This window comes from Antennarius striatus, chromosome 5 (assembly GCF_040054535.1).
Source record: "Antennarius striatus isolate MH-2024 chromosome 5, ASM4005453v1, whole genome shotgun sequence".
Classification (NCBI taxonomy): Eukaryota; Metazoa; Chordata; class Actinopteri; order Lophiiformes; family Antennariidae; genus Antennarius; species Antennarius striatus.
This window is the reverse complement of record NC_090780.1, coordinates 3,170,351-3,198,284: the sequence shown is the minus strand read 5'-3', so window position 1 is coordinate 3,198,284 and position 27,934 is coordinate 3,170,351. Positions and strand designations below refer to the sequence as shown.

General features: G+C 41.0%; 1 protein-coding gene across 1 annotated transcript in view; it reads right to left on the bottom strand.

Moving 5' to 3' along the window:
- Positions 1 to 816: 816 nt before the first annotated feature.
- The window catches only part of vapb (VAMP (vesicle-associated membrane protein)-associated protein B and C), a 33,899-nt gene continuing 6,781 nt past the window's right edge, over positions 817 to 27,934 (bottom strand). The window contains exons 3-6 of the mRNA XM_068315959.1: positions 21,012 to 21,115; positions 19,922 to 20,002; positions 6,883 to 7,062; positions 817 to 3,819 (exon numbers count right to left, since the gene is read on the bottom strand). Of these exons, the coding sequence (XP_068172060.1) occupies positions 3,664 to 3,819; positions 6,883 to 7,062; positions 19,922 to 20,002; positions 21,012 to 21,115 (521 nt within the window). The 3' untranslated portion in view covers positions 817 to 3,663. The remainder of the gene's footprint in view (positions 3,820 to 6,882; positions 7,063 to 19,921; positions 20,003 to 21,011; positions 21,116 to 27,934) is intronic.

The window sequence follows — 27,934 nt, the reverse complement described above, 5'->3', positions numbered from 1 at the left end:
AGGAAGAGTCACTCCCCATATCTCATGAGTTAGAAACTAATTCTCTCATGTCTGTGAAGCGATAATCAGCTGGTTTGCTCATTGTGTCAGACGAGGAACCAAAAGCCCAAAGACGACAGTGAGCTGGACTCTGGCTATGGTTGTAATGACGTTTTTGTTTTGTTTAATCCATTCATTTTTTCCATACCGCTTTCGTTTGTCACGGGGGTTACTGGAGCCTATCCCAGTTGACTGCGGGCATAAAACGGGGAGACACTCCAAACATGTTGCCAGTGCATTGTGCAACGACACGAAAGATGAACAACCACTCACCACACACTCCCACCTACGGACAATCCGGAACCAACCAATCCACCTGAAGTGCATGTTTTTGGAGGTGGGAGAAAGACGGAGCCCGGAAAGAACCCAGAGAGACAAGGGGAGAACATAGAAACTCTTCATAGAACGCCATTGTGTCGCCCATTTGATCCACAGAAATATGTTTATGGGGTTAATTTCTGGCAATTTCTCATTGGAAACTCTTTCCCTGCACAATACAGCAATGCGTTTTAATCGTGTTTGGTTTTCATCTGTCCGATAGCAGCAGCATCTCTCTAGCCAAGCCCAATAGCAGAGGCACTACTGAACTCAGGTGGTCCCCAAGGGGTTCCTGTTCTGTTACCTGACCATGAGGTGCACACTGGATGAATTTAAATATTTTACTTTATTTCACACATCCAGTGATATTTGAGTAGAAATTCAATAGCAATCACCATCATTTATATAAATACTGTTCACACCTTGTAGCAGAAGAAGAAATAACTTGACACAGTGGAATAAGAGTTTTATTCATTTAATTTATTAAGATGCTACATAGTCCAACCAGGTTGGGTTATTTTTATACACCAGAGACTACTTGACTAGGAATATTTATTTTCTTCTTGGATAGACTTATTTATTTATTTACATACAAAACAGTTTCCCAACTTCTTACGTCAATCACGGTAATGATCGGAGACTCCAGAACAGGTCAGTGTGTAGTGTGTTTTAGAACCGGGCCTGGATCTGGGCCTTTACATGTACTCACTGCTGGTTTAATCCGAGTGTTACACTGGTGGATATACAGGGGTAAGTTCTTAATATTATCACAACAGCATCTTGGTATTTATTTGCCTTTTGTACAATGTTCTGAGTCTCCAATGAGGATTCCATAAATAAGAATTTTCTGAAAGTACATGTGACCCAGGTCTAAAATCCCGACATGGAACTGGTAGCTAGGGTCTGCTCTGCCCTCCCTCCAAACAGCAAGTCAATCTCAGCCCAACAACTTTACATAATCTGGAACAAAGCCTCATGTCCGATTTAAACCTCTTCTCTACCAATCAGATGCACATCTCCCACTCCACTTAGAATGGCGGCATTTTGTTTCACTTCAGAAAAAAAGGGACTAAAATCCTGACCAACTGCTCCTTTTTCATTAAGTACAATGATATTCTCCACTGCTGTTTTGTCTTCATGCAATTTTGAAGATGAAACAATTTGAGCGTATTTATTTCTGACAAAAAAAAAACATTTTCTGTTGAATAACACAATTTCATCATCATGTGGTCCCCTCAAGTATATACATATGTGTATATATATATATGTATATACGTATATATGTATATATATACACATACATATATAGTATATATATATGTATACATATATGCATATGTATACATATATATGTGGCTGTGCGCCATTTTCCTCCCTCTCCCTTGAGAAAAAGAAAACTCTGAGAAAAAGTAACTCTTTGTGTTGTAGGAAGATGAAAGTAATCTAAGTGCATTAAAATTGAACACAACTTCAAATGCAGTGAATATATAATAAATGCTGATCACACAACCAAAAAAACTGAATACAGGCTTGCAGTGAAGTGAAAAGAAAGTAAAAATGGCAGAATCACCATCAGTGGAGAGCAGGAAGTGTAAATGGTCAGTAAATCTCTTGACATACATTTGTTCCAAACAACACAGAAAGTCAACAAATGTATGGCTCAGTAGGAAAATATGAGAAAACAAAAAATGAGCTAGAAAAGACCTCTTTGTTGAACCCAGGTGTTTCTGACGTTGTCAAGGAGACACATAACCAATCACTTAAAGCATGCACCTTCAGCCCATTTGTGGTTTCTCACTACATGTATGCACGCTTTCTTTATGTTTGCCTGCATCTGTTCATGTCCTGTAAATCCATCTATGTCTTTGGCCTGAGAATAACTTACTCAAACAGGTCACAAGGCAAGACTTTCATTTATAAAAATGGTCTAATTCTCCAAATTTGGAGCTCATTTCTGGTTATTTGCAATACTCTTAAATGTTTTAAACCCTAACAGCAAAAATAAAAATTACTTAAATCATAATGATGCAACAAAAAAGACAAAGAAAGGAAAAAAAAAATCAGAAAATGTAGTTGTGCAAACCTACAGCCAAATGACATTATTATAAAAGCACTGAACTAGATTCAAAAGTCCAGATGCAACACTCTGTGTGAAAGCATGCAATCAAACATCCTCCTTTGACAAACTGGGATGTGATGAGCACCGAGTGACAGGTGATGAGATGGAGGGGGGGGGTCAAAATGACTGGAAAGAAAATATCTCTGGAATAGTGTTTGATACACCAATCAAGGGCGCATTACATACAATAAAAGACAATCCGATTTTATAAAGCCAGTGAACGGAGAAGTCAGTTTGACAGCCCTGTATATAACCCCCGACTGTGTGGATCTTTTCTTGGGTCAATCCCTTCCTTAAAAGCGGATAAACTGGATCAACTGTCCAGAGGGGGGGGGGGGCAAGATGGGCATGGGCTCTGACCACAGTCATGTAGAAAAAGAAACAAGACATTAAAATGACATTCGTATAATTGCAAACTGACTCAGCAGCAACAACACTACCTCGCCGTTGTTAGAAAATCCGTTGGTTTGAATTACTAGCATTAAATTGCTATTCCTTTACACCCCCCCCCCCCCCAAACACACAACCAGTCATCTGTATGCATGAAGCTTTGGGAAGAGAACCAGAATTTGAGTATGTGATGATTATGTAGAGGTGACACCTGTAACAGTGGATTTTCTTTGTCTCCTGGGGCAACAGTAGCCCAGTCCACCAGGTCTTGGACTGGGGACCGGGAAGTCGCCGGTTCAAGACCCGGTTGGGCCAAAACATGTGTAGTGTGAGCTGGCAGTGGAGGGTGTCAGTTCACCTACTGAACACTGCTGAGGTGCCCTTGAGCCAGGCAGCCCCCCCCCCCCCCCATTACAAGCTGCTCATTCAGGGCACATCCAGAAATAGCTGCCCGTCACTCTGCTTCCCATTCTATTTAATTTGTATGCTTACAGGCCCCTGGTGTGTGTGTGTGTGTTGTTTCAGGGGCCTGTACACACATATGTATGCATGATTGACATATAGTTAGAGTAAAAACATAATTTCCCCCATGGGGATTATTAAAGTGAATTTCTTCTTTCTTCTTTCCCCATTCTTTACTTTTGATTTTTTTTCTACATAAATAAGACTGAACCAAAATTGACAACACCCCCACCCAGCATATGTGGCATTTCTGATCCAAAAATCTCCAGATCCTGTCTGTCTTCACCCCCCCCCCCCCCGAAAGCATGCTGCGGCCAACCAAACTGTGCCTCCATCTACAAGACCAACTTCCCCACGATGACACCCACGATGAAGAAGAGCACGAAAAGCATCACCGAACGGGCGCTTAACCCTTCTTCTTTCTTCATGCCAACTGAAGTGTGTTGAGATGACATCATATTACTCTTCCTAATCCGTTGACCATCATCCTCCTAAAATGAGAGGGGGAAAAAAGAGTGTAAAAGGGGTGTGGAGAAAATATTGCGATATGATGAAAGACAGAAGGTGTGTGGTCAGTTTCTTTATCAGTCAATAAGATAAGACAGTATTTATTTACTAAATCAAAGAAACAGGATCTGCTTAAATCTTCATCTGACCCAATCCTCGTTGGACCTCAAAAGGCGCCAGGCTTTTACACACTTCATTTCCCAGCAGCGGGTGGGGGGTGGGGGGGGCTCTCTGTTAGTTTAATCTCAGCTGCAGGAGCAGCCAACAGTCGTTCTGCCTCTGGCAAGAATTTAAAGAGAGGGTAGTGTTTGAGGAGAGGACAACTCTCTCTTGGCCGTCCGTGGCGTGTGTTTCACATTTCCAACCAAATTTTTAACAAACTCAATTTTAATCCCAACCTCACTGATCCTTCTGATTAATGTCTGAGTCACCGATTTGCAAAACTGCCTTTGAGCAAAGGGTGGAGGACACCGCAATTTCATTTGTGCGAATTCAATTTCCACTTTATTTGCTTATCTTAAGCGTCTGCACACGACATGAGTCATATTTGCAGCACAAATGTCTCAAGTAATCGAACGTTAAATAAAACAAGGCAGTTTTTCTTTGCTCATTCCGCGAATGAATTGTCTGTCTTTGATTCAAGTCTAATTATACTGTAGATTGGTTGTTGAACTACAGTATATCCTGTGGTACTGTAAGATAACCATGGAAACAGAACAGTATAAGTGCTCAGAATTCCCCACCAGTAAAAGGTATCACTTCAGGATTCAGTTATTTCCGTGGTTTTGTGAAGTTCTGTTTCGAGTTCTGCTCTGGAGACGAAACACGACAGACTGACTGACTGACAGATGAACACAACTCACTCCTGTATCCACCTCCACTCTGTATGTGGTGGGGAAATTATATTACACTCAACATTTAAGTAATTTAACTATAGAGAAAAGAAACTGTTGGTTAAGAACACATATATTATTATATTCATCACCCACGGCTAACATGATGGTCAGGATCTGATTCAGCTCAGAATGGCTGATAGATTGATCGACCAATCAGGTTTGTTTTGCAGTCGTTAATCCAAGCAACACATTTTCAAAATGGGAAAAATAATTTAGTTTTCATTGATTAAGACCTGATTAATCAATCATTTACAACCTCTGGTGATCATTACTACCTTTAAGGGAAACAAGAGGGGCTTATCTGTGTGGCTCCGTATATGACTACCAGGGGTTTGAAATGGTTCATGGAATGAAAACGAGAAACTTTTGGTACTTTGCCAGGAACGAAAACGAAACCAAAAACCTTATATTTTTTTAATGTTCTGGAACAGAATTGGAACCAGTAGAAAGTTTTTTTCTTTCGTTCTTGAAAAAAAATAATTGACCTCATGTTTCCCTTCCTATCATTCACTCAATGCGTGACAAGAGTGGAGGGAAGTAGAGGCACATTACCAGCAGTCAAGGAAAAGGCAGTCTCCCAACCTCTATTACAGTGGTCCCCAACCTCCGGGCCGCGGACCGGTACCGGTCCGTGGGTCATTTGGTACCAGGCCGCTCAGAAAGAAGAACTTATTTACATTACTTCCGTTTTATTTATTTCGGAGTCTGAAAGACGTTAAATTTGAAGAGTGACGTCTGTGTGGAATGACGCACTGACAAATTCATGCATCTGTCCCGCTTGACGGGTCTCGGTCACGTGACAGTTTATCAACACACACACAATGAAGCGCCCATAAACGCACCAGTGTTCTGGATTAAAGTCAAGGCAGATTATCCTGAGATTGCCCAAAAAGTATCGAAAACCCTTTTTCCATTTCCAACCTCCTGTCTTTGTGAAGCAATTTTCTGCTGTGACCGAAAACCAAACCAAACTGCGGAGTAGAGCAGACATATGGTACACACTTCAGGTGTCATTGTCTCCCGTTACCCCTAGATCAGCGGTCCCCATCCACTAATTCTCATTATTGTAATTACTATTATTTGATTGACTTGTTCACTTTTCTATTGGAAAAGATCAATATTTCTCCTGCGTTGAATGCACTGATTGTAAGTCGCGAAATTTCAAAATAAACCTCATCAGTGCAGTCACTTGAATCGAGTTTTTAATGTAATTATTTCTTTCATCTCTATTTAGTTTACAGAGACGAAATAGAGATGTTGATTATCAATTTATGAAAAAAAGTTTATTTATTGTCTGTTGATGTCTAGATTTTACATAAAACCACTGCGGACGATTTATTATTAGATTACAGCTGTCCTGGCGTCATTAACGATTATCGAGCAAATGAAGACCGGTCCGTGAAAATATTATCTTAGATGAAACCGGTCCGTGGCACAAAAAAGGTTGGAGACCGCTGCTCTATTATATTCATAACAGGTAAACACTGTTGTCTACTCATCTGAAAAAATATTTGATTTAGGTATTAAGTCATTGGCTGCCGGTCATTTTCAGTGTAGTGTGTCCCCGTACTGCCAACGCTTTATATCTCCTTCGGAGGACTTCCTCCAACATTTATCGATGAGTTTTTTCTGTTCTTGACTGATCACCGGATGCTTCGTTCAGAGTTTCACATGTTCACTCCCTGGTGAGCTCTGACACTTGCAAAGTTTGTTGGATCATAGGCTGCCGCAGCTTTTCCGTCTCCCTCTGATTCTCCATCCTCTGTTCCGTAACTGGATCAATGCTGTTGTTCTGTTTACTGTAGGGAAATATCTACAGTGTGTAAACTGCTTTCATTGCCAACTTAAAAGTCCTAAAGCTGCATACTGATTTATATTTACTAGGAACGTTATTAACCAGTTCGGGAACTACATTTTTTGGTTCTAACTGGTTCAGGAATGTCAATTCATGGGTGGAACGTAAAACCGGAAACGTTACAATTCCATTTCTGTTTGGAACAAACCAAATGGCAAAAAATTCCGGTTCAAAGCCCTGATTACTGCTACCATTAGTACTGTTACTTCTACTACTATAACCAGTTTACTACTTCCTTTCTCTTTACTGCTCAGAAACCTGGTCAAAATGAAAAAGACTGAAGTCGTGCCACTCACCCTAATCTGTTTGTTTTCTTCCCGTAGCCTTTGAGCCTCCATCTGGAGCCTCTTACACTCCTCCATGATCTTCTTCACCTCCCCATCGTCAAGGGTGGAGCTCAGTAACTTGGGAGGCAGCGTGGAGGAGTCTGACTTCAGTAAGCTGGACGACATCATCTTGTTGGTCTCCATGTCGTGCTGTATGTGGGTTACAGGGTGACAAGTTGTAACGTCATACATTCCTTGTTGCTTTAACAAAATGACTGCATCCTTGGAGTCTTTTGAAAATACTTTAAACTCATTTCCTATAATGACAGAGATTAGTAACAAGAACAATCATAATCGCAAAAACAGACACATAAGTCAGCGTTGCTGAACATATCCAGATTTAAGGTTGATCCTTTCCTGTCAATTGTAACAGCAGATGTTCAGCTATCGCCTCTGTTGGGGTATGATCAACCACATCTGAACAGCAGTAGAGTCACTTAAATAATATTAAAGGCAATTTGTTCAAAGTGTGTTCAAAGTGTTAATGCTGAGCCTAAAAAATAAGAAAGCAGCTTTCTTGTGCAAGGGACTTTTTGGTCTTAGCATTCAAACTGAATTCAGAAATGGTTACATTGATCACAGCACGATGTGTGTTCCTTTTTTTTTATTTTTATGTTGATGCTTTACTCAGAGTAAATGAAGCACCAAAACCGAATTCCTTTAATCTAGAAACAAACTCCTAGCATTTGGAATAATCTGTTCATCATCAGTATCTTATGAAATATCAACAAAAATGGAATTCCCCACAATGATGTATCCAGACTTATTCTGATTTAATGTGTTATATCTCACTGTGTAAACCTGCATCTATGTATTACCATGTCCCCACCACTCTTTGTGACCAGGTTCATACTGTCCACATCCAAATATTTCTATAACCTCTCAGATCGGCATCACGATCCAGAGCTGAAGCCAACACATAGTGATGGAACATCAAGCCTGAACAAATTTTTTGAATAGCTTATTAATATTTTTTCCTTCTCACCAAACGTAAAATTGTGGGGAATCGTAAAGATTAACTTGTGTATATTGGTACCAGCACACATAGTGCAGGAACACAGACCCTATATCTCTATGTTTGTGATAGAGTTTACTCTGAGGTGACTTTCATAAGTGGATAAAGCTGGTTCCTATCAGCATTACCTCAAACAGACTCCATGGACTGGTCCAACTGACATGGGGGACTTGTTGGTTAAGTTGGACTGACATGGGGACTGGTTGGTTAAGTTGGACTGACATGGGGAACTGGTTGGTTAAGTTGGACTAACATGGAGGACTGGTTGGTTAAGTTGGACTAACATGGGGGACTAGTTGGTTAAGTTGGACTGACATAGGGGACTGGTGGGTTAAATTGGATTGACATGGGGGACTGGTTGGGTTATTTTGTTCTTTGCAAATGGTGGTTTTCTAAACAATGTGGGAGATGCTCAGTGCGCCTCTACTTGAAACAACTTTTACCAGTTTGTCAATTTCACTAGAAATTAATCTGTCAGAATCATCAAGGAGTTCCACAGGATTGCAGATGAATGATATAGAAATTTGATAAATTAATTTGAAATTTGATTCTCTTATGACACTGTGCTGCAACCTAAAACTTTGATTAGTAACTTAAATTTCTTTTAGGATTTCCCAATGTCATTGGCTGCATAGATGGTACCCACATTCCCATCAATGCTCCTTCACATAATGAGGTTGATGATGTGAACAGGAAATCCAGTTACAGCATAAATGTGCCAGTACACGGAGATTGACAACTGTTTCAACATGTTAAAGACTGCATCATAGATAAACTAACACCTGTCCGGCTCCTGTGTGATGCTGCAGACTATATTTCTGATGTGGAGGCAAAGTGGTCTGGATGGGTTCGTGCCTCACAGATATATTGTGAATTTTACCTGAGCAACAGACTGTAACATGGTAGGTAGCGTAAAGGTTTGAAATAACTCACTTGTCTCCATCTATTAATGAATTCTCATATAAAGCCACAAAAATACATCACAGGATACTTTGATGGCTTTGATCTGGAGTACAGAGGTTACCCATGCCAACTGAGGCTGCTGACCCCTTATTCTGAACCAGGCTCCCCACAGAACTTCAAGTGGGTTCACTGCAGGACGAGAGTCCTGGTTACGATGACCATAGGCCTGCTGAAAGCCCGTTTCCAGCAGGGCCTGTGATATGATTGTATTGTTCCTCATACTATTGCCTCTATTAGAGGGGAACAACAACATGTAGCATCCATCCATCCATCCATCTTCAACCGCTTATCCAGGGCTGGGTCGTGGGGGCAACAGTCTCAGAAGGGATGCCCATAATTCCCCCTCCCTAGACACCTCTTTCAGCTCTGCCAGAGGGATCCCGAGGCGTTTCCAGACCAGCAGAGAGACATAGTCCCTCCAGTGAGTCCTAGGTCTTCGAGTAAGACATGTCCTGGGGAGGCATCCAGGAGGCATCCGGAACAAATGCCCGAGCTACCTCAGCTGGTTGGGTGTGCCAAGCTACTCTTTGGAGAAAACTTATTTCAGCCCCTTGTATCTGGCATCTTGTCCTTTCGGTCATGACCAAAAGCTCAAGACCATAGTAGAGAGTGGGAACGTAGACTGACCGGTAAATCAAGAGCTTCATATTACGACTCAGCTCCTTCATCACGACAGACCTTAACAACGACCACATCACTGCAAAAGCTGCACCGATCTGTCTGTTGATCTAATGTTTCGTCCTTTCCCCACTCATGAACTAGACCCCAAGATACTTAAACTCCTCCACTTGGGCCAAAGACTTCCCACCAACTTGAAGAGGGCACACCACCCTTTTCCGGTCAAGAACCACGGCCTTGGATTTGGAGATGCTGATCTTCATCCCACTCCTGTCACACTCAGCTGCAAATCGTGAAACAGAACCGGTGACAGAGGGCCACCCTGCCCAAGCCCAACATGCACCTGGAACAGGTCTGACTTACTGCAGGCAATACAAACAAAGCTCCGGCTTCGGTCATACAGGGACCGGACAGCTCTTAGTGAAGGGCCCGAACCCCATACTGCCGAAGCACTCCCCACAAGATACCACAAGGAACACGATCAAATGCCTTCTCCAGATCCAAACAACACATGTGGACTGGTTGGGCAAACTCCCACAAACCCTCGAGCACTCGATGGAGAGTGTAGAGCTGGTCCAGTGTTCCGCCACCGGGGTGAAAACGGCATTGTTCCTCGTTAATCTGCGGTTCGACTACAGGTCTAATCCTCCTCTCCAGTACCATGCAATAGACTTTCCCCGGGAGGCGAAGGATTGTGATCCCCCTGTAGTTGGAACACACCATCTGGTCCCCCCTTTTTGTAAAGAGGAACCACTACCCCGGTCTGCCAATCCAGATGTACTGTCCCCGACTGCCATACGATATTATAGATACGTGTCAACTATGACAGTCCCTGCACATCCAGAGACTTGAGGTACTCAGGGCGAATCTCATCCACCCCCGGTGCTGTGCTTTGGAGTTTGGCAACCACTTCAGTGAATTCAGCTTGGGTAATGGACAAGTCCACCTCTGAGACCTCAGCCTCTGCTTCCTCTGTGTGATAGGGGGATTGAGGAGATCCTCAAAGTATTCTTTCTGCCGGCCAATAATATCCACAGTCGAGGTCAGCAGCTCTCCGCCTCTACTGTACACAGCATTGGCGATATATCGGTTTCCCCTCCTGAGACTCCGAACGGTTCGCCAGAATTTCTTCAAGGCTGAAGAAATTCTGGCAAGTCCTCCTCCACGGTCTGTCCAAACTCCTCCCAGACCTGAATTTTTGCCTCCACGACTACTCGAGCTGCAGAACGCCTGGCCTGCCTGTACCTGTCAGCTGCCTACGGAGTCCCATAATTCAACAAGGTTTAATAAGACTCCTTCAGCTTGAAGGCGTCCCTTACTTCTACTGTCCACCACTGGGTTCAGACGTTACCGCTGGCATCAGGCACCAGAGACCTTGAAACTGCAACTCCGACCAGCTACTTTGACAATGGAGGCGGAGAGCATGGTTCACTCTGACTCAATGTCCCCAGCCTCCTATGAGAACTGAGAGAAGCTGTCCCAGAGGTGTGAGTTGAAGACCTGACAGAACGTTCAGCCAGACGTTCCCAACAGACTCTTAAACACGTTTGGGCCTGCCGAGTTTGTACGGCCTCCTGCTCTGCCAGCAGATCCAGCACACCACCAGCTATAAATATGTAGGTGCCGTATTTTGCGCACCCTAAGACGCGCAAAAAGACACCCTAAAAGCCTTAAAATTTCTCAAAAATCAACGCTGCGACTTTTTACCATTAAGCATCTTATGTGTACACTGAGTTCCAAAATCTGTAAAAATGTTTTTGTGTGACTTAAGTCAGCGCTCCGCCAGATCGGCCATTGTCCACCGACATAGGACGTATTACGTCACTATGTACGCCGGCAGCGATGGACCAATTAGAGAACATGACGCGATGCTATGTCCAGCACACCTCAGGTAGGTATCGGTATAGGGTATATGCCGGTACTGTACCGCATGTATGCTGTTAACCACAGCGAAGAGACACGCTCACGACACAACATGTAAACTCCAGGCTATCAGTTCTGGTTGTTCCGGTTCACGTAAAGAGACCGGAGGCCTTTTTTCATGCTTCACCATCTCTCTTGATCTGTGACTCCATGCACGCCCACACCACACCTTCTGTCAAAACCACGTCAAGCCGCTGAATTCGGACCTTGCAATCCTCCTGGAGGATTTACAAAAGAACTCCAACCGCTGGAATTCGATGTAAAAAGAGCCTTTAAAGTTAAGCTGCGTGTGTCGTGGAGTGATGGATGAGAGACGTGAACACACGTTTACCAGGACCGGAGGCAGTGTCGAGCGAGTTACACCTCCACAATATGTGCGTGGATTGCGGATGCCTGGACTAACGTGTCTGCTTCGACTTTTGTCCGATGTTTCGCTAAAGCCGGCATCATTGCCGGACAGCCACCCAGAAACCAGATGGTCAGTGATAGTGAAATCGCCGAGCTATTCAATGCAGACCGAAGATGAGGACTTCAAAGGATTTAGCACAGATTTATCAAAAAATAAAGAAAAACATATTTTAAAAAAATATCGGTGTATTTTTTTTTTTTAATTTAAATACGTAGTACAACACAGTCCAACCAGTCAGCTTTTCGCTTCCGTTAGCAAGCATGTACCGAACAATAAGGTGCGCCGTGTGTCCGGTTAAAGTACAAAAATAAACTCCGTTATTTAGACTACGCCTCTTTGTACAATGAGCCGAATGGTGCGCAAAATACGATAACTTAAGGACTTTTAAATTGGTAACTAAAGCAATTAGTTTATATACTATAGACTATAATTATAGATATATCCCTACCCTACAGTAAACAGTACCACAGCACTACACCACTGCTTTATGCAAGTTATATCACTGTAGTTAAGCCTTATGTCTCCTACATAGACACTGCATGAAATAAGACAAGAATAACTTCCACCATGTCATTTACTGCTGAACAACAGATCTTCATTGTGCTTCACCCATAGCTCAGTATTACTACAAAACGCTGGCAGTACGGGAACACACTGCTCTGAAAATTACTGCAGCCAATGAGTTAATGTCTAAATCATACATTTTTGAGATTGACATACTGCAGTGTTAACCTGTTATTATTAAATAGTGACTGGGAAACTGCCCTTTTCCTAACTACTGCTGATAGCTACTACTTCTCTCAGCTCTCATCCCGCGTCCAGTGAATGACAGGAAGTGAAACATGAGCTCAAATATTTTTTTTAAGAATGAAAAAACCCCGGTATTAATCGGTTTACAATTATTTTCTTTTCCGATTCTGTTCCGGAACATTAAAAAATATTAAATGTTTTCGGTTTCGTTTTTGTTCCTGCCAGAATACCAAACGTTTCTGGTTTTCGTTTTCGTTCCATGAACCGGTTCAAAGCCCTGATTTATCCTCAAATAAATTTCCAACACCCTATCCTACAAACTGAAGACCCCGATGTGACTTAGACTGTAAAATGAGTCTGACATATGGTGTCTCTCACTGCTCTACCATCTTGGATAGCAGGCAGGAGGACGGGGTCATCATTGTTTACTGAGCAATTCTCTCACTGTGTCAATATGTGCAGTGGATGTGAGGGATCCTTCTACTGTCCAGCCGTGCTCTGTTAAAAAGGATGACAAAGTGTTAATACTGTACTTCAGTGGAGGTCCAATGTCAAACTGAGTTTGAATATTCTTCTTGTGAACTGTTTTGTCACGTGCATATGCCAATTTACTCTTTTATTGAAATAAAATTAAAAAGTTTAGATAGGTTTCATTATTTAACAGAACTTGATATTGATGAGAAAACATTTATGTGTGTGTAAAGAGCGATATGTTTGTGATAGCCTCCTGCATAGCAGGGCCTGCTGCCCTGTGTGTATGTGGTGGGTGTGTCTGTCTGTGATTGTGTTCTGCAGGTAACCAGCAAGTAGTCGGAGCCCTCTAACTGGGAGCCAGGCCAGTCTCCCAGTTAGGGTATTTAAGATCAGCTGTCTCAGACCTTCCTTGATGGGTTCCCTCTCTGCTCTCTCTTCTCACCTGATCCTGACGACGGCACCATGTTTGTGTTTGGTTGGCTTCGGCCTGTTTATTTAGTTTCTTTCATACAACACTTCACCCACCATCTTCCATTCATCCATCTGCAGACACACTGATAATACTGATTTACACACCTCATAATTTAGATATGTTTAGATATGTTTGCTTTGCAGTTATTTTTGTAAAACAAATTTATTAATTTTTCCTGAAAGACTGAAAGACCACTTTTTGTCATGGCTCACGAGCCGGATCGTGACAAAAGTTGGGGCTCGTCGATGTGTTTTTAGAATTGGGAGTTCGTCATCTCTGGGTTAGTTTAGTGACCTGGGTAAGTTAATGTGTCAGACAATGGGTGAATTTGGTCGTGCATATGTCTGTTTATTTTATGTGACTGAATACATGCTGAGTAGTTGATGTGGTCCTGGTGGGCATAGCCAAAAGGGCGCAGTAATCAGTGACTGATTGACTGGGTTTGTGAATGGACTCCTAATTTGTGAATGAGCTGACGTCATCAGAGTTACTATACGGAGCTGTGTTGATTCCAGTGCGTAGTTTGGGAAACCATAAAATGGTTTGTGTATGCACTTCTGTTTGGAGATATGCAGTTATTTGTAAGTTAATGATTGGGTTTATTAACTGTTTTTGTGTGTTTTGAAGTTGTTGTTTTTTCAGAGGGGTGCCGCAGGTGCGGGTAAGTGTTAGCTGGTGCTGAAGTCTGATGAGCGCATAATTCCCTGGTTAGGCATGGCGGCGTTACCCCTTTGGGTTCGTCGGGTTTGGTTTTTTTCCATAGTGTTGTAGTGAACGTGGTTAGAGCAATTGCTCAGGGGCACAGCCGTAGTTTCGGGGAGGTTGCCATTATTTGGTTGCCTTTTCTGTGCTATCGGTATTGAGTGCGTAAGTACCTGCCATTGTCACTGCATGAAGACTAGGGATGAGTGGAGTAAGGTAAGAACTGGATAGATTAGAGGGGGTTAGATAGAGGGGATTGTGCGCTCTGTTTGTGTGTAGGCACCGTGTTGGCACTTGCTTTGGCCTATGGTATCGGGTTGTGTAATAAAAATTAATTCTCTAGCTGTTGTGTATGATGGCAGAGGTATCGGACTTCGTTAAAGCTCTGGCAGAGGAGTTTTTGGACAGGTGCACGAAGGAACAGTTGTTAAACATAGCAGAGCACTATGAAGTTGTTGTTCCTGACAATCGGTTGAAGAATAATATTAGAGATATTATGGGTGTTTTGGCTGGAGGTCCGGAGCAACCTCCTGGTCTAGTTAACTCTGATGGTTTGTCTCCGCCATTGGCAGCCGGTGGTTTAACATTTGAGCAGCAAAAAGAAATACTGATGTTGCAATTGGAACGTGATAAAATTAAGTGTAATGCAGAAATTGAAAAGCAACTGGCAGTGGAAAAATTGCAATCTTCAGTCTGAACAGGCAAGATGGCTCTAAAGCCACCTCGGATAGTTATTTTCATGAGAGGTCTCTCATTTACATGAGAGGTCTCAGTACATCACTCTGGGCGGGAGGACATCAAAAACATTAGACATTGTGTGTGGGGTACCACAGGGGTCAGTGTTGGGTCCAAAATTATTTATACTTTACATTAATGATTTATGTAAGGTTTCAAAGGTACTTAAAATGATACTCTTTGCAGATGATACAACCATCCTTTGCAAAGGAAATGATATAAACAAACTAACTCAAACAGTAAACGAGGAATTAGCCAAGATGCAATTATGGTTTGATTTAAACAAATTATTCATGAACCTAACCAAAACTAAGTATATGTTATTTGGGAAGAAAAGTTGCAAACATAAAATCAATATTAAGGTGAATGATGTAGATATTGAACAGATTAATGAATTTAAAATGCTAGAAGTGATTATTGATGAGATGCTAAAATGGAAACCTCATTTAAGACAGCTGCAAATAAAGTTAGCTAGAAGTGTATCCATACTCTGGAAAACCCAAAAACTATTAAATCAGAACGCACTCCATATAATATATTGTGCACTAACCCTGCCCTATCTGAACTACTGTGCTGAAGTATGGGGAAACACATATAAAAGTGGCTTGCAACCTTTACTCCTGACCCAGAAAAGAGCCTTAAGGATTAATCACAATGAACATTATAGAGCTCACAAAAACCACTTATTTATTAAATCTGAACTACTGAAAATACATGATATCATAAGCTATAAAACTGTACAACTTATGTATAAAGCTGACAATAACAATTTACCTCAAAATATACAATCACAAATACAGATTAATGAATCCAATTACCAACTAAGAGAAAACACAGCATTTGTATAGAAAAAAGCAAGAACAACATTCAAAACATTTTCATTATCGTTCACTGGTGTCAAACATTTGAATAAACTGGATAATGAAATTAGGAGTATGGGAACTCTAACTTCCTTTGAAAAAGCATTTAAAAAATGATTTTGCAAGGTTATATTTTTGACGTGAATGATGATTAAAGGACTGTACTGTTATGACGAATTAAACTTCATGTTGTCAATCCTGTGAAACAAATGTCACTGTAACCTTTATGCAGTAACTGAGTACATGCAAGATGTTATGACTGCTACGAAAGTGGAAAGGAAAGGAATGCTGAGTAAACAAGGACACAATTGACCAGAAACAACCCTTGAAAGGAATAACAAAATGAACATTAACAAAATTTGGACTCTTCTCAAGAATTGACAAAGAGGTGTGCAAAGATGCACATCTATTGGACTGAATGTACGGATTAAAACAACAATGTACCAAAATAAAATAATTGAAATTGATTTGTGTCATGCAATGTATGAATTGGTTGACAATGTGCTGTAATGAGAGAGATGTTGATGATTTAGGGGACGGAAACCTTATAAGCCAATGGCTTCTACCAGTCAACCCTATTTTTTCTTTTCGGATGTTGTTGCTGATGTCTCAACACAGATGAAAGTGAAGTCTGTTGTAATAACATGTCTGGAAAGAAGAAAATAAACTGAACAAATACATAAATGAATAAGCTTGATTTAATTAGAAGTGGGACATTGTCGGCTGATGGTTCTGTCGAGAGTGACAGTGCCTACAGAGGAGAAGTTTGATGTATTGGGTAACTTGAAATTGTTGCCTAAATTTAATGAGAGGGACCCAGAGACATTTTTTGTAATGTTTGAGCGTGTGGCAGGCACAAGGAAGTGGCCGGAGTCTGCGTGCACATTGATGCTGCAGTGCGCACTGACAGGTAGAGCGCAGGAGGCCTACTTGTCATTGTCTTCTGCAGATAGTCAAGACTATTCGGCAGTTAAAACAGGTGTGTTGGAAGCTTATGAGCTATGAGTCCCCGAGGCTTATCGCCAGTGGTTTCGGATGTGGAGGGAGTTAAGCAGATGTACCTTGAATTTGCCCGTGATCTGACCGCGCATTTTACGCACTGGTGTTCTGCATTGGAGGTGAACACTTTTGATCAGCTGTGTGACTTAGTAGTGTTGGAACAGTTTAAGATTTCCGTATCGGAGAATATTGCCACGTATATCAGCGATCAGAAGGTGAAAACTGCTGCTGCAGCAGCTGCTATTGCAGATGATTTTGTCTTAACGCACAAGCGTAATTTTGGGGGATTACGCACTCGTGGTGCTGGTTTTTGGGAGAGTGCTGATGCAGTTGGTGCATACTCTTCTGTTACTCCAGGCACATATTCTGCTGTTCCTCCAGGTATATCTGAGTTGAAAGATCGTGGCATGCATAGTTCAGATAAGATCTGTAACTATTGTCATAAAAAAGAGCATTGGAAAGCAGACTGTTATGCTTTTAAAAATAAATCTAAACAGAATGGTCCTGCTGGACAGGCAAAGGGTGCGTGTCTGGCCGTGTCGATGCCTATATTGTCTGCTGTGGATGCGGCAAGTGTAAAGATTCAGGTAAAAGCTGGTGAGCTTGACTCTTTTCTGCCTTTTGTGTCCGATGGCTTTGTTTCCCTGGTTGGAAGTGGTGTCAAGGTGCTGGTTAAGATACTACGGGACACTGCTACCTTTTACTCATTCATCCAGGCTTCAGTGCTGCCGTTTTTCAGAGGAAAGTGACACAGGGTGCTCTGTTCCTGTTTTGGGAATGGGCATGAAAGTTCTGCAGGTGCTGTTGCATAACGTTATGCTGTATTGCGACCTGTTTGAAGGCCGCGTGACTGTTGGCATGCGTCCGGCGCTGCCAATTGAGGGTATCACACTAATTTTAGGGAATGGTGTTGCAGGAGGGCTGGCGTTCCGCCGCCTCCTGTGGTGGCCAGTCACAATGCGGACCTGAGCCGCCTGGAGCAGGTCGACGAGGAGAACCAAAAGCTGCAGTAGCAGATGGCTGCATTGCTCCAACAGCGAGACTCGGCCATGCACTACCAGCAGCAGTATTCCATCTCCAAGAGGAGGTTTGATTCAGTGCAGCAGGAGCTGAACAAGTCCTCAGCTCAAAACAAGAAGCTGCGGAGGGAGATGGAGCACCTGCAGTCACAAGTGACGCGCTACAAGAACCTGCAGTTAAAGGCAGCCAAGGACTGAGAGAAGTATAAGGTAGAGAGGGACTCTGTGTTCAACAAGTGCCGTCTTATAATGAGCGAGCGCGACCAGGTGATCAACGAGCTTGACAAGCTGCAGACGGAGCTGGAGGCAGCGGAGGCCCGACTGACGAACATCTCCTCAGAGAGAAGGGTGGCCAGTGAAGAGCTGGAGGCACTGAAACAGAAGCTGAACTCGTCACTGGTGGACCACGACAAGGCGATTTGCGAGAAGAACGAGCTGCTGGAGAAATACTGCCACGAGGTGAAAGACAGGGCCGAGGCCCAGAAGGACCTGAGTCAGGCTTGCAAAGACACTGAGATGGTTCGGGAGGAGATGTGGCCCGCAAGGAGAGGACGGAGGCCATCATTCAGAGGGATCAGTTGCTCCGAGAGTATGCAACCATATGGGCATTAAAACATTTTGATGTGTATGTAGGTTCTGGTGTTGTGCCTGTGGTGGTCTACACTGACCACAACCCCTTAACTTTTCTTAACTCCCTGCAGTATAGACATATTAAGGGCTCGGACAATGTGGTGGCGGACGATTTGTCCAGAGCGCCTTATCAGTAATCATCCATGTCAAGAGAATGCAAGTTATCTCCTTGTCTCATACCTGTGCGCTCCCTTTCTCCCTCTTAAATTGCTTCCCACTGTTGCCAGGTTTCTGAGGGGGAGGGGCATGGTGGCAGGGTTGAGTAACAGTGGATGACAAGCATCAGGTCAGTGTTGTTTTCCTTTGGTATAACGCATTTTTGCTGAAATACTTTTCTGTTTGTAGTTCTGTTAGTTAAAATTAATTGGGTATAGTGGGGAGTATGTGGTTCCGGGGTTGGGACCCCGTTCTTATGGAAGGGGGTGTGACCGCCTCCTGCATGGCAGGACCTGCTGCTGTGTGTGTATGTGGTGGGTGTGTCTGTCTGTGATTGCATTCTGCCGGTAATCAGCAAGTAGTCGCAGCCCTCTAACTGGGAGCCTGGCCAGTCTCCCAGTGAGGTAATTTAAGATCAGCTGTCTCAGACCTTCCTTGGTTGGCTCCCTCTCTGCTCTGCTCTTCTCACCTGATCCTGACGACGGCACCATGTTTGTGTTTGGTTGGCTTCTGTTTGTTAGTTTCTTTCATGCAACACCCACCATCTTCCATTCATCCATTTACAGACACACTGATAATACTGATTTACACACCTCATAATTGACAGATGTTTGCTTTGCAGTTATTTTTGTAAAATAAATGTATTAATTTTTCCTGAAAGACTGCGTATCTCCACTTTCTGTCATGGCTCACGAGCCGGGTCGTGACAATGTTGGTGGTAAAACAATTGAATAGTCAAATGTCCACTTTATCCGAAGCTGTTTAAATGAATCCACTGAATGCTAAGAAAGTTTCTTGAAAATGTTTCCCCTCTCATCCAAGAGGCTTCGTCAGTTCTGAAGGTGGGCGGTCTTGTCGCAGCTTATTAACCCTTTCGGGTATGGTCAATGCTATTCACATTTCAATGACCGTAGTTGAAATGTGAACTAAGGGTGAGAGAATTAAATGAAAGTGGATAAGAGTCGGGGCAGAAATACAAAATATAAATAATAAATAAGGAGGCAGATACAGCAGAGCAGCAAGATTTAATATTAAATCATCTTTAAAAATTATCTACGAGATAAGTATTTATAATCAAACGCATGTACAGTAAATGATTTGTTTTCATTTTTTATATTTGATAAAAACTAAAGATTACTAAAAATGTCATCCTGCTGAAGCCTGAGATGCTGATAATAAGGCAGACAGATTGTTTCCCTCAACGTGTTTGATTTCAGTCTGTAGTACCAGTAAAACCTGAGGAGCTTAGGTGAAGAGAGAGGAGGAGTAACGTCAAATACTTACTGTTTTTTCATTCTCCACTGGCATCTCAAAAACACATCTCAGCTTGGAGTCCATCAGTTCGTCTGGTTTAGCCTCCTTCCACTGGATGAATAGAAAAAAAGACAAAGATGACCACATTTTCTATTCAAAGAGAAACAAACAGCTGCAAATCTGTTAAAAAGTCCCTGTGTGTCTTAAGATGTTACACGTATGGAACATGTGAGCTTTACATTTTATAATTATTATAGCTATGATCGGACAATGAATGGATATTCTATGGATTGTGATAAAGGATAGTTTTATGTCAGACGAGCGCTTCAACTGGATTGTAAGGAGGTGCTGATGATTCAATGACAGCATTGGAACTAGTTCCAATGAAAGCATTGGAACTAGGCTAGACTTCATGAACCACCTGCTGTTCTCTATACACTCAATGAATGCATATGTAGCTGAAATCCTTGTATTATGGACAATCCTCCAGTTATTCCAACTCAGTGACAAAGGTATACGAAAAATATCAAGCCATTCCCACAGTTGACAACATTAGAAAAATGTGCAAGGTCTAAAAATGGAATGACTCTAATTGGAATAACTCATTTGGGCTTTGTTGATGTATTTAAAACATTATCATCAACATATACAAAGGGAGATCTTTTCTCCATTGCTTTCATTGCTCTCCAAATCTCATGTGGATGAATAATGGAGAAACAAGTTCCACAAGGACGGTTGTAGTCTTTCGTTCCTGTGCACTCCTTTTGACCTCACCCCCAAAAATCTGCTCTGAGTTCTGTCTTGTGTTATAGTCACAGGTTAGCAACACATGAGTCTGTGTGTGTGTTCACGTGAGTGAAACACTAATACCAAAGTTTCAAATACGTGTAAAGTGATCAAAAGACAACAGTGACCACACACTGTTACGACCAAGCTGAGGTCATTGTCGCTAACTTTTCATTACCTTCAGTGCTGCTATTCCGCCATACTTTACATAGAGCTAATCTCACAATTGTCTGACCTATTAAAGGCTGAATGTCTGTTAACTAAGTTAAAACTGTTTGAGAACAACTTTTGTCTGAAATACTCACACCTAAAACCAGAATTTAGATGTACTCACCACTCCCTCCATGTCAGTCATGTCAGGAGGTGCTAACATGGACTGGACCATGAACTTGTGTTTGCTCTTCTCATTGGGATCATAGTCAAAAGGCTGCAGCATAACTGAAAAACAAAACGTAAGTATCAGTATCTGTGGGAAAAAATTGGGTTAAGATGTCAAAATGTAAAAATAAAGTATTTATGAAATAATGCAGAATTATGATAAAATAGGGAGGGTAAAAAAACATTTTTATTGCTTCTTGCAGTATTTTTCTTGGTTAACACTTTTGATTTGAAATCTGTCTTTAGTGTCATGGCTCTAACCTGACAGGAACCCTGAATGACATTCATCGTCGTCACTTTGAGTGTGAAAGAATGTGCTTTAAACTCGCTGGTTTCCAGTTGTTTTCAGAGCAGTGATCCCAGCACTGCCAGCGATTTTAGAGCATTTTTACCAAACTTTCAAGACTACAGAACATTTTGTTCTATGATTATGTAAACACTAAAACTACCAAAAAGAAAGAGTAGATTCTCTTCTTTCATCAGAAAAACAATTTGCTTCTCAGTTTTACTGTTCTTTAGGTATCTGCAGTAGCTTTGAAGGGTCGAAGGTGATGCTTTGACAATTCAAAGTATTAACTTTGAAAGGTCAAAATTAATACTTCGACCATTCAAAAGTCCAAATATTAACTTGGGAATAAAACAAAAAGTAGTATAATGTTTACAACAAAACGTGTACTTTTATAAAATTACATAGGATACACATGGTAGCTAAAGTAAAGTAGGCAATTAAAATGTATGTAGGGAAGATAGGTATGTTTTAAACGGTAGGTAAGCTTAGGTAGGTACAGGTTAGGTAAGCACTGAATGTTTGTTTATATATTGTTTATTATTGTGGGCCCCATACATATGCTAAATGCTGCATCAAGGGTGTCCCATTTATAAATATGCATTGCCACCTATTGTATGTGAACGAATTTGTAATGCTTTTAATATATATTTGTAATAAAATGAACTGAACTGAACTGCAGTAGAATATAGGCTAGTTTCATCAAAAGAAAAAAAAAACAGTTCTTGACAGAAAAAGCGAGCTTTTTGTGAAAAACAATGTCAACAACAACAGTGACTTTGATGCTTTTTGTTGTTTTTTTTGCTTTAGTTGCACCTCACATCCATTACGGATGTTTTCTCCCGTTTATGTTTTTTGGATTGTCAGGAGAATTACATAAAAGTTACTCAATCTTATGTTAAACTTGGTGAAAGGATGGGTCTTGGACAAGAGCAGATCCCATTAAACATTGGTGATTTTACTTCCTTAAATGTTGTAATATAAAGGCTTTTTTTTAAATTACATTTTATTACATTGTAGTTGCCAACTGAAAATTAGGAAAAATATGAGACAAAGAGAAAAAAGTAGTGGTAAGCTAATAAATAATCACCAGGAGTGAGAATAGAAGCCCCCATGTGATTACTGTAGCACTTTTTTTTGTTTGTTACATTTCCCTATTAAAGCTCAGTTTCACTTCCTATCCTTAGGAAAATGCACCAGACAAAATATCTTGTTAGAGTTGCTATAAATGAATCAGACAGGAACACAAAATGAATTGTGGGTACACGGTGCTGGTCCAAACGGGGGAAAAAACAAAACCACTTGTCAAATAGCCGTTGCTTCTCTTTATTAGCAACTTTCCATCCCTCTCTCTCCTCCAACTCTGTGTCCATTCTTTCGATTAAAGGGGAAACAGAAAGTATCAAATTCCAATGTATTTACCTAGGACTTCTATGTCTTCAAAGCTCAGGGTTTACCCCTGCTGCTCAGAACAGTTGTTGATTTATTTCAAAGTTTGTGTTTCCATGACAGTGAAACACTGATTTCAAAATACCCTAGGGGGTAATCTCTTTAACAGCTTCCAACCCTGTCTTTTTCTTTCTTACATATTACATATCACTCTAACAAAATGCAGGTGTGAGGCTGGAATCCTATTTTAACTCATCACTACATCAATGCTCTCAGTCAGTGGTGTGATGTCATCGCAAAGACTCAGAAGGTATATTAAAGTTGGAATGGTGATTTACAATGATCACATTCTTATGTGAGTCTTCCAGAGCAGATGGGATGAACATGGCTATTGATTGGTGACCTTTGTCTCCCTTGACTTCTATTTTATAATGAGGGCGCATCTCAAAGGCATGTTGTGACATCAACGCCAATAACATCTGTGATGTTTGCGTGATTCTTTGACTTTCACTATAAACAAATGGCCTCCTGATTTCTGAGCCGGTGAAGCTATCTGATGGTTTCATATATGGCACATGCCAATTCTCCCTAGAGAGAAAAGCCTCAGTGATGTAGTGCACCATTACAGCAATCAGGGCAGTTTAATATCACAAACCAGAAACAGACGGCATGAACAGATCGAGAACGTCCTGTTTGAGTCAGACCCAATTTGCACCGCCATCTAGCTTAGGTCCAAGGGGACACCACCAGAGAGTGGAGGAAGGAAAGTATGGAAGTTCTTTGAGTGACATTGAATAACATAGAAAAGGTCCAAGACAAGGCCCAAGACCGGAAAAGGCATTCCCACTGACCCCTGCAGTGGGAAGAGAAGTTCTTACATCATCTTTGATCTACCACATTTGAAAACACTTCCTCTGCTAATGGTAAAATTAGCGTTACCTCATGTTGGGGAATTATTTATGAAACTCACAGAGGCTAACTGCTGTCAACACGGTCAAGCAGGATGTTAATCACCTGCCTGGTTGTAGATGATGAATGGAGTCATTAGAGGGGTGAGAGAGGAAGCAAAACTTTCCTTTCCTGCCACTAATTAATTGTGTCATGTGAGACAAGATGTTCGCTCACATGCTCGATAACTGTTTATCCTGAAGTGCTTCCAGAGTTCAACTCATTGTTCCCCACGCACAGATTGTAATTATTACAGGGCTTGCACAACATTCACCTCTGTAGAAAAAGAAATAACGATAATCAACTACTGATCAATATCACTTCATTTGGTCTCCTACCATTGTACCAGCCTTGAGAAAACAGACATACCAGTAAGCCAACAACAGGACAAAAACATGCTTTGTTTATATGCCAAATATCGTCGAATATTAATTTATTCAATGCTGAAAAGTAACTCATCCATCTGTGTGTCCACCTACCACACTTACTGACTTGCTCCAATTCATTTGCTCCAAGTTAATTTCATTTCAATTACCTGTTGAATTAATTGACAAAGGCATAATTTTCATTCTGCTCAAGAAATGTGGGTGCAAAGATTTACAAAATTAAACTTAAAGGCTCCACCACATAACAAAGGCTATCATACTGTGGTGTGTAATTGCAAGTGTTGTATGTTTTTTTTTCCATGACCCATTTAATGTGAATTAAAGCAGGCGAGAAGTATTTTTTTAAAACTAGACTATATCTCAATTTCACAACCAAAAGCACTTTAGTTATCCAAAAGTCCAGGACATGCAAAATGAGTGGGATTCACTTTGAATCATTAGTACCATGGTAAGATATAACACATGATGAAAATGGGTCATTGTCACACCCATATTTAAAACCATAAGCTTTTCACAAAAAGTCAGAAAAACCACATTTTTGACGGTACAGTGTCTCTAATTTATTTTATGGAGGTAAGATTCTCCAATATACAAAAGCTAATCTTTGTAAATTACAGCAGCATTGAAATTCCCAGGAGACATATCTCGCACTTTCATCATGCCCTCCTGACCCTATGTAATTTGATATAATGCATATTATCAGAAAGGTTTAATACAGAGAATAAGAATAAGGATAAATTCAATTCTAAAATTGAGCGTCAAGATGAGCTAGTGAAGCTTATTCAGGAAAAAAAAAAAAGAATGCTCATTCATATTGTGGTGTGTTATGTTACTTTCTGCCTCCCTTGGAATGTTAATGTCCCACGAATGTCAGACAATCTTCTGTTATATCCCAGAAGAACCTCAATATTTGTGGACAAAGGGATTTTTGAAACATTCACACCACATTTTTTTTCCACTGGATACTGGTATGTAAGACTGAACAACCTCAGCAACATTCTTGTGGCCATGGTTACTCTGAACGTATACAGTTACATCTCGGTTGAACTTGTGACAAACTGGACTGCCACAAGTTGCATGTCCTACCATGCTTAGATGAAATATTAAAATATCAACTTAAAAACATTTTTCTCAGAATAAATCAACTGGATCATGACAACCACAAAAATGGAGCTACCAGGCAAGAGGAGAGAAGGGAGACCGGTGAAAAATTTTATGAATGACATGAGCTACTGTAGGACATCCAGAGGATTGGTGTAATCATGGAAGATACAAAAAAGACGGTATTTAAAAAAGTTTCCCCATTGAGGAAACCCCCAATGAGAAAATGCTGAAAGGAGAAAGTTTATCACTTTGAGTTAGAAAACTCTATAATGTCTCAATGTCTTTCATTGCAAATGTTGTTATTCAAAGAAGAAGTTCTATGCATTAAAATGTTCAGAATTCAAGACATAATTTCAACAATCCATAAAGCACAAAACTTGACACGGGAATAAGTGAGGCCTGACTGCTACCTCACAAAACAAATCTTGATACTTAGAAAAAACAGTCGCTCCAAAAAAGTTCAGGCTCAATGTTAGAGATCTGTATTTATGGAGGAGAGCACAGCTTATTCATATCAATTTAAACTTCTATATCTAAAATTTTCCGATATCAGAGCATTAAAATTCAAATGAAAAAAAAACCCCAGAGATACTTCATTCATTCTGAAGGACAATATGTAAAAAAAACCCCATACCAACGCTCGCACAGAGCAAAGGAAACCTGAGGCACACTCACACATGTGTGTACTGTACTATCATCTACTACAATGATTAAATTACAATTGATTTACATGATTATTCCAATCACCACCAAACCATTTGACAGGCCTGATGCTAGTTGGCTGTCAGTTGAAAGATGGCAGATGCTTTTCGTTCCAAGCTATTAAAATGTATTTTTCATGGACACTGCCTCAGGAAATGTTCATTAGCACTTTGTATGACATAATTTCCAATATATTTGAAATACTCTGAAGAAACGGAGATGGTGAAAATATTGTTTTAGATGTTGAATTCAGCAATAACAATGCAAAAAAAAATACTTAACAACTGCGTGCTATTTCTGAAAGTTGCCGTTATGAAACCATGGTTACAAGAAGGTACAACAGTTACTGTTTCGAGAGCGTGGTTGTCATGAAGCCCGTGTGCACACATCCTTTTCCACTGATGGAAAAAACTGCTTGAAAATGCAACAAATTCTCAGAGGATTCCCAAAGGATTTTTTTGACCCTTTATTAATCCCCTGTAGGGGAAATTATTCACCATACATTTGAATTGTATTGTAACATTAGTAGAACTTAAGTCACTATTTATTCCTCCATCAAGAAACTGTCCAGCTATGGAACTCAGGCTGTGTTGTCTGTGAGTGAAATGTTTGCATTTGAGTTCTGGGAGTGTGTCTGTTGGAATGATGAATCAAATTTCTTTTCAGTCATTTATTCCTGATGGGATCTGTGCTTAGACTGATCAGTGGTCAGATTAGTATGTCTCCATTTGGCTATTTGCATCTACTATGTGATATATGGCAGTAAACTTAAATCTCTGTTAAATGCAGTAAAGCTGACATAGACACCTGCAAGTATGCCACTGAATCCCCACCGGATCGTAATCACACAGCATCCTGTACTGGATATGATGTGGATACTCCTTTCATCAGGTTCTTTATATGTCTCAACCATGTTCGATATTGTGTATGAGGCAATTTGTACTTTTTTGTGTGAAGTAAATCTTAAATTCTAGATTATGTAAACTGCATGTGTGGCACTTTGAATGTTTGAACTGAAGAGAGGAACCACAAACTGGAACAGGGTGTGGATCACAATGATCCGCTCCATTTACACAGCATTGTCAATGTGGGCCTTTCCTTTGAAAGCAATAAAGGCGCATTGATGTGTCAGTTCATTCCACTTCTGTGACGACTGTGGAGGCGGTAATAGTGTTGAAGCACACATCAGTATAAAAATCTGCACCTGCAGGAATGGGCTGTAATGTATCTGTGATAACTAATGAAGGAATGGATATTGTTTAGGAAAATTCGAATAGACATTAAATTATTAAAAAATTGATAGGTGTAGATGGCAGGAGGCCTAGAGGAAGACCAAAGAGGAGGTTTATGGATGCAGCGAAAGAGGACATGAAGGTAGTTGGTGTGAGAGAAGAGGATGTAGAAGACAGGGTTAGATGGAGGCAACTGATTCGCTGTGGAAACCCCTGAAGGGAAAAGCCGAAAGGAAAAGAAGAAGAAGATAGGTGTATATGAAGGTGTAGATGCTAATACACCTGTAAGCTGTTGGAAACTTCTATTCACAAAAGAAGAAGCCACATGACAACAGAAACATGCTATAACCCTCAAAAGGTCCGTGTTCTGACTGGTGGCTGAAAAATCCAGAGCGATGAAAGATCCATTTCTAGTACGTTGTGTGCACAACAAAACAAACCGTCCTCAAACTGAGGAGACATCACAATATTTGTGAGCTTATGTCAGACTTTGAAATAGAACCTGATTCAATTATGTTCAATATCATTCTTATTTTGATTTCAGAACAAACAACAATCACATACCGGAGTTTTGCATGGAGTGTAGTGGTGTCTGTGAGATCTACCATCCATCAATGGTAGATCTCTCTGATGAATAATGCTACCTGAACTTATAAAAATTTGACTAATCAAAGAGGCTTCTTCAGTTCTGAACGGCTGTTAACAGATATTTAACGCAATGGGAGTCGTCGAGGTTGTTAGACCACAAACAAAGTCTTTAACGATTACTGAACTCTCCTAAGTCCAGTTGACATTTTCGACGCTGAGATCTCTACCTGAGAAAGGGTTGAAT